The 12,331-nt window shown below is 41.8% G+C and overlaps 1 protein-coding gene across 8 annotated transcripts in view; it reads right to left on the reverse strand.

The window, feature by feature from the left end:
* Positions 1 to 1,446: 1,446 nt before the first annotated feature.
* Positions 1,447 to 12,331, reverse strand: part of GTDC1 (glycosyltransferase like domain containing 1) — a 163,679-nt gene continuing 152,794 nt past the window's right edge. For 4 of the 8 annotated variants that reach the window (XM_042827208.1, XM_042827206.1, XM_042827207.1 and 1 more), the window contains 3 exons: positions 10,335 to 10,405; positions 9,527 to 9,618; positions 1,447 to 2,583 (listed from right to left, as the gene is read on the reverse strand). In XM_042827208.1, the coding sequence (XP_042683142.1) occupies positions 2,500 to 2,583; positions 9,527 to 9,618; positions 10,335 to 10,405 (247 nt within the window). In that variant the 3' untranslated portion in view covers positions 1,447 to 2,499. The remainder of the gene's footprint in view (positions 2,584 to 9,526; positions 9,619 to 10,334; positions 10,406 to 12,331) is intronic. The other 4 variants (XM_042827212.1, XM_042827210.1, XM_042827215.1 and 1 more) reach the window with 3 other exon arrangements.

Raw genomic sequence — 12,331 nt, forward strand, 5'->3', positions numbered from 1 at the left:
TTGGTCGGAGTCAGAAACCTGCTCTGCTTCAGCTGTGCCCACAGCTGCTGTGTCAACGCAGGTGAAACGTCGATAAATACAGGAGTAAGTCAAGGGCTGATTCTGTCATTTTACTTATAAGAACTGTTCTGCACATTCACAGATTACTCGTGTGTGCAGGAACAATGGGAAAGAGATCCCAATTTGTCACGGTGACCTTTTGAAGCCAGGGCTTCAAATGAAGCAGCACAGTGGCTGTCTGCATTTGGCTCCAGCAGCCAAAACTCCCGAGGTGGTTTTGCACCCGGGCTGGGGGATCCTCCATCAGGGAAATATTGCCCAGACCACCTGGATGAAGCCTAGCATCACCCCATTGACTGGGGACCTGTAGCCCAGGTACCAGGTCAACCTCCTGGGCCTGGGGGATGCAGCACACATGAAAGTATCCTTGGATGGGCCGTGAATATTCACTAGCAATGTAAAGAAGTTATCATCGTATAATGCAGCATTGCTATTTGTTACTCTACAATTAAAGTGTTTCTATTATAAAACCTTATTTGCAGGGGTTTGTAATTCTGAGGCAAAAAATTTCCATTCAGACAATGCTTCAGCCACAGCTAGGAATGGTTGAGTGTCACTGCTCAGTAACTGAAGCAAAGTAGGGCCCCAGCCTGGAGGAGGTGGACACCTCTAGTGACTGGGGCACACACTGCAGGCAGCAGGACTCCCTAAACCACTGAGCACTGAGTCTCACAGCACAGCATGTGCAGCCTGCTTGCCACCAGCCATGGCGTGAGGTCACAGCATCTCCTCTCTCCCTTGCATAAGTTTGGAGAGCGTCTCGCTGCAAAACCTGGAGGAATTCATCTTCTCTGTACCATGCCTCAGTTTCCCCAATAGTAAAAAAAAAAAAATAAAAAAATAAGTCACCTGATTTATTCTTGCTGGTGCAAGGAGTGTTAGCATTAGTGAAGACAAGAAGTCCTGTTACTTGGCTCTACCAAATGGGAGGACCGCACTCATGCATGTTTCCTTGAGAAGACCACATTCCATGTCTACAGCCAGGCTGGGCTTTGATCGAGCAGAAACAGAGAGAAACCAACATGTAAGACAAGTGATCACTGCAAAATTACAACTTGTCAGTGCCAGAAAACACCCGAACACTTAATCATATGCCATTGGATCTCCCTTGGGCTTCTGGGGAGGGGAGCTGGAACCGTACCTGTCTGTAGAGAGGTCTGGCCATCCTCTACATCATGATGATTTCCTGGGAATCTTCTTCCTGCTTCTTCCCAGAACACTGTCGAAAATCTTGGAATTGTCAGAACATTTTATTACCATTTGCAAAGCAGATTCGACTTCATCAGATAAAGACACAATTGCATTCATTGACTCTGACACAAGGATGTGCATACTGATAAACATACAGATAGATGTACACACTTATACATGAATGAGATATGCTAATTAAAAATTGCAGTGGGCACTTTATTAAAAATTTATTGTACAATCTCCATCTTCAAAACATTTTACATCAACAAATATAGAAGCTTGACTGCTGGAATCATAAGTGATTTATCTTTAAAAGACTGTATTCGTAACGGGATGCAAAGATGCTTGATGAACGGCCGTTACATTCCAACTACTACTTTTTATTGGAAGTACTTTGGCTGTTATCTGTTTGTTCTCCATCCTTGAGAGAAATAAAACAAGTGTCTCAGCTTTCATTTTATCGGATAGATGGCACCACGTAGCATATTTCCCATGCTAGTTTGAATTACAGCTGTTTATCTTTCAGCTTTCTTTAAGATTAATTAAATGCAAATGTAACTCCGCGAATCATGGGATTACCTGCCAGACCCCTTATTAATACCTTCACTTAAAAACCCCTGTGCCAGAGAGTCATTAATTTGCAAAAAGAAAAGTGCTAAAGCAGCCCTTTGCCTACAAACAATTCTGAGATGGCTGCCCAATTAGTCCGGTAGCACTCGGATCCTCCTTTCAGGCCCTGTGGCCCTTTGAGGACACAATAAGGCTCCAATGATAACCTGGCAACCTAGGTAGAAACCCAGCCAAGTGTGAGCGTTTGAAGCTGCAGCTTGGCTGCCATCGTGTCGGCGAAAAGAAAGAATTCAGGCACCATGTCATCCAGTACAAAGGATAAAAACAGATTCAACCGGAAATTCAATGTGGCACCACATATGGGATACATGAGTGCGGTTATACAACAGGCCACATATTTTTTTTGAACAGTCTCCTGCATGTGATGCCGAGGACATGTGTAACCATCATAACGTCTCTAAGAATCTGTATTTAATTTGAGCTGGGGTGGTGGCAGGGATTGGAGATCTGAAGCCGCCACAGGTTTGTGGCAGATGGCTCTGTGTCAGCTATGACAAGCAGCCAGGCTCGGCTTCCTCTGCAGATTTTCTTTTCTCTCTGATCAGGTAAATATGGGCACACTCTGGAAACTTCCACAATTCTGCCTGAGGCTGCAAGTTTGTGACTTAGCCCCATCTGTCACAAATCTTCTTTCGGTTCTGCTGCGAGCAGAGACCTGAATTTACCACGGAGCGCTGCCCAGGAAAAGCCAGCCATCTCGCCCTACGAGGAAGAGAGCACATGGAGAAAACGTGAGCTGCTGGGACACAGAAGGGACCTCAACAGCCTTGGCAGCACCCACTCTTCCTCCACTCTGACCCCACTGCCACATGCCCAGGGTTGTCCCAGCGCTGTCCCAGCACGGCCCCGTATCCTAAAGAAAGATGCAGCTCATTTTCTGTATGAGTGATAACTCTGCAAAAGTCTGAGCACTCGTATTTTCAAGGAATAGAACGTGATTCAGTCAACAGTTCCTAAATATGCAGAGACAAAAATCATCATGAGTAGCAAAGTTTTCACATAAAGCAAGATCTTTGCATGAAGAGACATCACAGCGAGGTGTCAGTAGCACTGCAGTATCTGCTATGATATGACCAACTTTTCTGTCTCTTGTGTCCTACGAGCATGACAGAAATAATCAACATTTACGCTTGCCATCGTTAGACTTCAGGGTTAACATTCAGAATTCAGTAAGACCAGTTCATCCATTCAGACCTGCTGGTTCAGGATAGCTGCAGCTCAAACTCACTGTACAGATCAGGCACACATTTTATGCGTGTTCTTAAAATTACCTTAACAAAATCAAGAATTAAAAATTATTCTTCAGCACAAAAGCTGAGATTCGGTGTGCAAGAAAGCAGAGCAATTTACAGAGCCAAACTGTAACAGGTCAGCTTTACTCTGTGACCCAGCTCCTTCTTTCCGTGAGTATTAAGGAAGAATCAAGGTGGAAAGCAGCTTGTAGTAATTACTTTTTGAGCTCAACTTTCAGACTCCAACCACCTTTGGAAGCCACCATCAAAAGACAGCATTATTTTACATGAACTGGGTGCACTGTGAGGACCGAGTCAGAGCTATACAATACTCCTCAGAAGAGTATTTCCCTGAATGAACCTTTCTGAACAAACCACGGTTTCTATTATTGGCCTTTTAAAACTCATTTATTCTATCTTTAAACAAAACCATAAATGTTGGATGTGAATTATGCAAGATACCCTTCCACTGGGGAGGGAAGGTTCAGAACACATTGATCATCCACAACACTAGGAGAGCAGTTTCAGGCTTTCTTTCTGTAGGCAGTTTAGATACACTTTACTGATAACCCAAAAGTTTTCATGCTTTTTGCAACTCTTCTTTCGAAGTCATTCACATTTCCTTTGACTCATTTCTTCATCTACTCTTTCGCGGCGGCTACGGTTCGTCTGCCAGCTTTCATTTACTTTCTAAAACTAAACTGAAGCTATCTAATATGGTTATAATACACAGTTCAAAGTCCTGCTGCTTATGCTGAAAGATGCGCACACAACTGTTTTCTTCATGAATGCTTTCTTCCTGCTCCACAAGCATAGCCAACTTCCATGAACTGTAGGCCAGAATCTTCAGGGAGGTGGTGGAGTCTCCTTCTCTGGAGATGTTCAAGACCTGCCTGGATGCCTACCTGTGCGACCTGCTGTAGGGAACCTGCTTTGGCAAGGGGGTTGGACACGATGATCTCTAGAGGTCCCTTCCAACCCCTACAATTCTGTGATTCTGTGATTCAGAGAGCTGAAAGCTCCCATACATATCTATATCTCGGAGAGGAAGAGCAAAGCAAACCCTGGGAATAGGTGGAGTGGACACTTCTGCTTCCTAGCAAACAACTCAACAACAAGGAGATACTCAGCATATGCTGGGATCCAGAATGACCTAGCAGGCAACTCTCGCAGTCCCTGATAAGCCATTGCTATTACTGTGAACAGCCACACAAGATAGCAGAACTCACTCTACTGAAGCTTTTTCTGGACTCACATACAGCCTGTGGACCTCAGGTTGTCCCAAAATACATAAAATTGATCCCATGCTCCAGAAGAGATTTCTATCTCTAAGCTAGCTAGATCTTTGACTACGACAGAATTACATATAGGAATGAAAAATGTGAAGACTTCAGTCTAGCCTCGATACAAGCCTGAGCAGCTTAATCCATCCCACTTTGAAGCTGGCCCTGCTTTAAGCAGAGGCTGGACCAGATGATTTCCAGAGGTCCCTTCCTAAATTACCCATGGTCTGCTAATCTAAGTAAGTAATCAATGTCTTCTTCTACATAAAAAGTCTTGATCTCATACATCCTACTTAGAATCTTACATATATCCTACTTGGGACCCATTCTTAAGCAGCTCTTCCTAGCAATGACAAAGAGATGGATAATGCAGCACACTGTGCTCCAGAGTTCCTAGCTGCTATAACCTTTCCCTACAGGTTGTGAAAAGCAGAGCTACACCATCTCTGAAACCTCTTTAAATGACACTTGCTGGAAATGGAGCATCAGGAGAAGTTGTCCAGAGAGGTGGTGGATGCCCCGTTCCTGGAGACATCCAAGGTCAGGCTGGATGGGACTATGAGCACATGAGGGGGGTTGGACCAGATGGTCTTCAGAGGACTCTTTCAACTGAAATGATTTTATGATTCTACCACTCTATGAACAGACACGGTTTTGTGCTTCCAACCTGTCGGCCTGCATCTAATACCAACCAGGTAGATGCCTCTTTTTGCCTCTGCAAACTTGCTCTGTAGATGAATGGAAAGTCAGCAGGATGGATGGAAATATTTGTACTATTCATGCAGCCTGTAGAGCTCTAAATTAACTTTATCAGCTCAGGACAAAAGATCTGGAGAACACTGTAAGCAAACATCTGCTCAATATACATTCACGGTTAAAAAGTAAACAGTGTGTTCAGCTCCATAAGGAGCAGGTTGAAAATTATCACAGAGTACAACATATCACATAAATTGATGGCATGGCCTAGAATACTCTGTAAAGTAATGATCACACCAGCACAAAAACAGCTCTCAAGCATCAGAATGGCTTGAATGATGGCAGATAAGAATATAAACATGGAATAACATTCACGAGGAGAGACTGAAAAGTCCAGGATACTGTAAGTGTTTGACAAACGTTTACACAATAATGAATGATATGGAAAAGATGGAGTGAGAGCTTCTGCTTGCAGGCAAACAGCTCTAGAACAAGGAGACACTCAATGCAGGTGAAGGTGTGGAGCTTGGGAAGGCAAAGCCTGGAATGCCATCTGCAAACATACACTTGCCTTGCTGCAGAAAGCCAAGAAAAGTCAAGGACAGAGGTCTCCCAGGGCCTGAATATCTGTTATGTAGCATTTCCCTACAGAGAAATGCATTTTTGTAGAGTTCTGCTGGGTAGTGGGGAAGTGCAAAGGCAGATTCATCATTTCTGGCTCTTACATGGCCTGTGCAAGAACTATGAAGAACTTATGCTCCATGCAACAGGGTCAGCCCACACTAACCTCACTGATCTGGCTGAGGGCAGCTGCGTGCAGGCGCAACAAGTTGCTGGGGATGCCTTTTGCCACCTAACTGTGCCCAGATATCAGAGCTGGACCAGAAAGGAACTTCTATCTGTTTGCCTGAAAGATTGAAGTAAATGCTTTATGTCAATTGGAGCAAAAAGAGAAGGATGAAAAAAAAGACAAAAGAAAAAAGGAGAAAGGTTTGTTAGAACTGCCCTAATCAGGCAAATCTTGAGACTGGAACAATTCAGATGTCTAAGGTCTAACTGGGCTCTTAATTTGATTTTACAGCAGTTTGATCCCTTTGAATTCAACATGGTTCTTTATCTTCTACAGTGGTGTAAAAAGAAAAAAAAAAAATCACACCATGTGTCTTTTCATAAGCAGGTGAGCTTCTGTAGTGTGATGGAAATGAGAAGATGAATGTCAGAAAGTGGGCCAAATTCTTTTCTCTGTTAAACAAGCATGAGTGAGAGTAGAATTTTTCTGCAGGAACTGAAGCTGACAGCATGTCAACCAGCACTCATTCAGCTGGGAGGGCTGGGAGAGATTATTTAAAGTTGTCAGCTCCTTCCATGCCTGGCTTTTGGCAACTCTTCTTGTCCCTTTCCACTGTATAATCTTTATACATGCTGTTTTAAATTAAGAAACTGAAGTGAGGGAACTGAAAGGTAAACTTCAAGAAAATAATGCAGAAACAAATGCTTTGCCCTATATATATATATATATATATATATGTATGTATTCTTTTTTTTTTTTCAAGGGAGCTTGCAAATACTGAGAGGTCTTGTGGCGTGCTCCAATGGAAACTGATGCCCTGTTGTTCATATTGGCTTCACTTTGGCACTTAATTTAGCAACCATGCACACCGAGAACCAAAGAGGAACTTTTGATTCCCTAAAACTGGAACAAATAATTGATAACAAACGCGGTTCGGTTTCCACGAATCTCGATCTTCTCTTAACGACTGGTAGAAGGCAGTGTGGAAATGCAAATGAACCAGCCCTGGCGCTGTGAGAATACCCAGGGTAAGCAATGTGTCATTTGGAAAGCCTTTCGTAGGTGCTTACATTATGGACATTTTTAAAAGTCTGCCAGCATGAATGGAATTAAGCTATTACAGTTTAATACGTGGGTCTGTGCACTGTCACAGGGATATTCACCGTGTCTGGCTCCCTAACCTGGCTTCCCCGCTGCCATTCATCTTCTTTTTGCCCCAAACTTTGCTGCACAAGCACTGAGGACAACCGGGGGAATAACTGCCTGTTTAATGAGACCGCTGTCTAATTATTATGGATATCCTCAGTAATAAAACAACAACAGTATGTAAAAAGATAACTCAAAGTACTTCTGATGATGATTGCTTTCTGATCTATAAAGCAGAATCTCCAAGCAATAAAGAACAGCATTATTTGCTTTTTTGTCAAGACTGCACAGCTACTGTATGGACTTAGGCAGGAAGGTTTCTGGAAGAGAAGCAGCCAGTGTGCAAATTTTGCAGTATAGTATAAAACATTATGCCAATCTGAAGAAAGTGGAAGTGATTTCATGATTTCACTCTCTCCAGCTTCCTTAAAAGAAGCATAATTCCACCTCTAATTCCATTAGCAGCACGTACCTAAGCTAGCACTTCTCTAGGTTTCAGGGACAGTTTCAGGGCAAAATACAGACTTAGTGTACGTGGGTGTAGGTACAAAAGACAACTCTAACAGCATTCTCAGAGCTGATCCAAAGCCTATTAAAGACAACAGGATCCCTCCCCTGGTGTTCACAGGTATTGGATTAGTCCCTTGACTCAATTTAAAACGATCCCCATTCAATGCAGTTGCTACCTGTTGCACCCAGGGAACGATGGAGCACAAGTCTGCCTACAAGGGACAGAATTGGCACCCATGGGATAATTCTTCCATGGACAACCTGCCTGCCAACAATTCCAAGGAACGTTTGTTGGCTTTTATTTTTGAAGAGCATCCTTAAAGCAGATTAGTTCTTTTGCTCATGGGACACACGTGCACACCAATCCCCGCACCACATTTGGAACCCATCCTATTTAATATCAGTATTTGTGCTGCTGCTATTCCCATTTTTGGTGTGCCAGCTTTGGTTTTCTTTAGGAGCTGGGGCTGAACACGTGCAGAGAAGACCCAAAACTATTTGTTGGACTGGAAGCACAGGAAAATGTCAAGGCAGACGTTTAAGGACTGTTTACCCTTTGAAGCCACCATGTATAACTACACAACACTACTGACTCCAGAAGTAATGCTGAGCACTGGAAGTGTTCAGTCAGCATTTTAAACTATTATGAGCTACCTTCTGAACCATTGCCAAGTTAATAGACAATGAAAGATAATGAGCTTGAAATTGGGTGTTAAATTGCATTTTTGGTTCTCTCCTTTTTTTCTTGAAGTTTAACTGTTTCCTGCAGAAACGACATCATCTTTGATGTATCATTATGTAAATGTCTATTTTTAGGTCACATAAGGAGTCAAACTGGGGCTAAACTCTCACTCCTGCACCATGTGTGTGCAGAAGGGTGGGGAGGCAGACGAGACACAGCAAGACCACAGCTTCTGGTCCTCAGAGGAACGCAGAGAGGTGAGGTGTGCTGGCAGCATGGGGAAGGAGATGACTCGACTTGCTCAGTAACAGCATGCTGGGTGGCTACAGTGCTGCAGAAGAGTGTGTGCTTTTGCACTGCACAGGCAACCCATGAGCTCCCTTGAAGGACTGAATGCAGATTGTTACAGATTCTACCTGAAGCACCTTTGTCACAAAAAGGTGACTTACATCTGCCCCGATCACAGCATGTCCAGCATTTACAGCTGCAACTAAGCAGAAAATGCTGCAAGCTTACATATTAGCATGCAGACAATAGCAGCTGTTTTCTAACAGCAGCATAGTGTAACAATATGTTTTTACTGAAATAATGTACAATTTAGTGCTCTATGTAATCCACACCTTAAAGCTGGGAAAGTCAGTCTGGCATGGAACACTCGATCAAAAATGGAACAGAACATCTACCACTGAACACGTATTTTCTCCAGATAAGTAAAGGCAAAGGGCAGGACACAATAAACACCAGGACATCACAGTACTAATAAGCATTTACGCTCAACATATATAAAAAAAAAAAAAAAAGAGCTAAAATAATCACAGTCATTAAAGAGTTCTGGTATTTCCAGAAAGGCAGAGAAACCTTACCTGATACCCAGCACCTGCACGTTTTGAGGACTGAAGATTAAATTAGGATAGGAAGGTAGGTTTATCCTCATTAGTATAATTGTAGGATCTTTCTTTTATTTTCCTTTTAGACTAATGAGTTACATTAATCCAGGTTCATTTTTATAAGCCTCTTGGGTCCCAATGTAAAGGACAGTCATTTTAGAAAACAATAAATTAAAAAAAAAAAAAAGAAAAAAAAAGCATGTAGCATGCATTAAGTGCACGTATTTCATAAGACCTAGGTTAATACAACCGGCATCTAGTTTAATTAATCCTTGTTAGTGTAACGACTAATATCCCTCCCTAGCATGTTTCCTTTAAACATTAGTATGTTAATTAAATGTTGTTGTTTTAAGGGTTTTTTCTTTGCCTTTGTACTTCAATATGGCATTATATCATGTAAAACTCTTCCCAACAACTACCTTATAGAGATGTTTCCTTACAATATCAGGTCTCTTGCAGAAATTCTGAAGCCTTTTAAAAAGCTGTTCAGGTGTAGAATACAGATATTCAGCTGCAGGAAAAACAGATACATTTTTAATGAAACAAAAACCTCAAAGCACACACTCGATATTAGTCACTTTACTAATTAAAAATGCATATTGCTCTGTGCCGCCTCGTGTTTTACATTATTTAAGCATGATTTTATAAGGTTACCTCAGCTCACAAGGATGTTTAATGCTAAATAAGACTGTGTAGTTGTGCTGTTTAGACATCTCCTTTGGGTGATTAAAATACATTATTCTAATGTAACACAATGCATATGTGATACATTTAGTGATGAGATTTTTCAAAGAACTGGTACTACATCAGTGTGTATCCCATATCACAGTTGCATACTATTAAGTATTAAATTGTTTAAATAATTTGGTGTGATTTTCAGGCCTCCTTTTTCTTTCTTCCTTTTTTTTTTTTTTTCTCTATCTCAAAAAAAAATCTGCAAACCATTGCAGCGTCGCTGACCTTCTAACAAAAATCTATCATTATGGGTTGTGTATGCTAACAATGAAGAATGCTATTTCAAAACTTGCTTTTGTGTTATCTTAAAAGAACAGATGGCAAATATAAACTTCTTCTAATGTATTAAAACACATAAAATTCTCCTTAACACTAACATGTCGGCTTGCCAAATAAACAATTGCTTTTGCTCGAGTTTATACTCAAACTTTACATTTTAGCACGCATCACGCATCGCCTTTCAACCAGAAGTGTGTGCAGCAAAGCAGCTACCTGGGAAGATCTCCGGGTACACCAAGGCCTTGGGACACAACGGGTAACAGCCGCAATGCACTGCTTCCACCCTGAAGGTTAAAAGCAATCAGAAGATGAGCACGACATCAGGGAGCCAAAAACTTCCTTTGGTGCAGGACCACAGAGGTTGACTGCACGCAGCACGAGCAAAACATTTTCCTGCTCAGCAGCACAATCCTTCTAAATGCCAAAGTTGCTCTTTTGAAAGAAAATTTTATTGATCATATGAATTACATAGAACAGAACAGTGAGCATATGTTTTGTTCGCTGAATAAATCAAAGCGCAGCTCTGCATTTTTTTGTTTTTTAAATACTGCTTAACACATTTTATAATCAGCAGACAGACACATGTAACAACATGGTGAAGTATGGACGGCTTCTCTTAATAATGCTGCAGAGAAACGAGGGCATACGTGCACGTGTCTATGGGTGTAGCCACAGAGATGCTCCTGTTGCACACTCGGACTCCAAAGGCTGCAATGAAATGGCCCCAGGAACAACACGCAGCACGCTTTGGGCTGAGATATTCCAGTGCTAGCATGAGCTTCAGATCACTCCCTTTCTTTATCAGGACGCAAACTCTTTGTAATAAATACCAAAGTCCTCCTGGTGATGCTTTGAGGGTTTGTTTTTTTCTAGGGCTGGTTTATGTATCTGCCATAACATGGAGCCCAAATATTTTGGAACTGCGACACAATGGCACAAAAGTTTCCTAGCAGTGACTCTAAGAAAAGCAATCCCATTCCTGCCTGCATTTTAATAGCAGAACGGGTTAAGGCATCAAGTTTGCAGTTTATTTTTTTGTTTTTGCAGAATGACCACTGATGTGACATAATGTCCCCCTAAAGATACAACCGTAATTTCTGTTGGCCAGAAATTACACACCGAAATTCAAAACACTTCTTTAAATATGTTTATTTGATGAGAGGCTTTGAATTTCCTCCAACATGCTGACCATACGAGGACTTTATTTTTAGCTTCACTTTCCCTCGGTTTCCCAAGCTCTGAAATTCTGTCAGAGTTCACCTTTCATTCTCAGGAACAACCCAAAAAGCTTTTGCTACATTCATGGGCACGTTGGCTTTATTACAGGCATTCAGGCCAGTGCAGACCAAACCCTTCTTCCTTTAGCTTGAATCCATTTTAAGGAGCCAAAAAATTAAATAAGGAATATCACAACCAGCCCTGATGCTAGAAAACTACGCATATCCACAGAACCCAAAGATATATCCCCCTGCAAATGCTTTTGCTAAGCAATGATTGCTAGTTTTTACATAAACTTTTAAATTTTGTAATTTATGTGGCTTTTTTTTTTAAATAACATATGCACTTCAGATTGCATTTTAAACATTAACAACAATTTCAAAGTGTACATCGTCTAGCACTATATTTTTTTTTTTTTTTTTACCAAACGGAAATGTTTCTGATGTGTGATTTAATTGATGATTTCAGTTCTTAAATATTGTGTCATATGTCAAAGCAAATAGATTTTTAAAGTTTTCTTTAATCTAGGGGGAAAAAAAAAAAAAAAAAGAGCGAAAATGTGGACATTTCGGTAATAGCTCAGATCACTAAGTTATGTTAAAATATTTGCTTTTTAATCGTATTGCCTGCACGAAAAAAAAGAGCAGCTCCCTCCAACAAAACTGCAGGCCAAGATGCAGCCTGAGTCATCGCTTGTGCACACAGCTTCCCCGTACGAGAAACCTCCATCAGGATCACAAGTCAGGCAGATCCGAACTCAGTGCCTCTGGAGCACACCGACTACGAGTTAAACTCTGTGATTCTTTCCTTTCCAGCTCATCCTATCTGCACTGCCCACATTTCCACACCCAAGTCTGCACGCGTTCCCTGACAGCTCGCCCTGCGGTGCAATAATTCCTTCTGTGAGCACCCCCTTATTGCCCAGACCTAAGGATGTCATGGGAGCAGAAGCAGGCTGAGGCTGAGCAGGGGCTGGGAAGCTTCCTTGCCTC

Source organism: Centrocercus urophasianus, unplaced genomic scaffold (genome assembly GCF_019232065.1).
Source record: "Centrocercus urophasianus isolate 14NV4802_14NV808 unplaced genomic scaffold, USGS_Curo_1.0 seq_28, whole genome shotgun sequence".
Classification (NCBI taxonomy): Eukaryota; Metazoa; Chordata; class Aves; order Galliformes; family Phasianidae; genus Centrocercus; species Centrocercus urophasianus.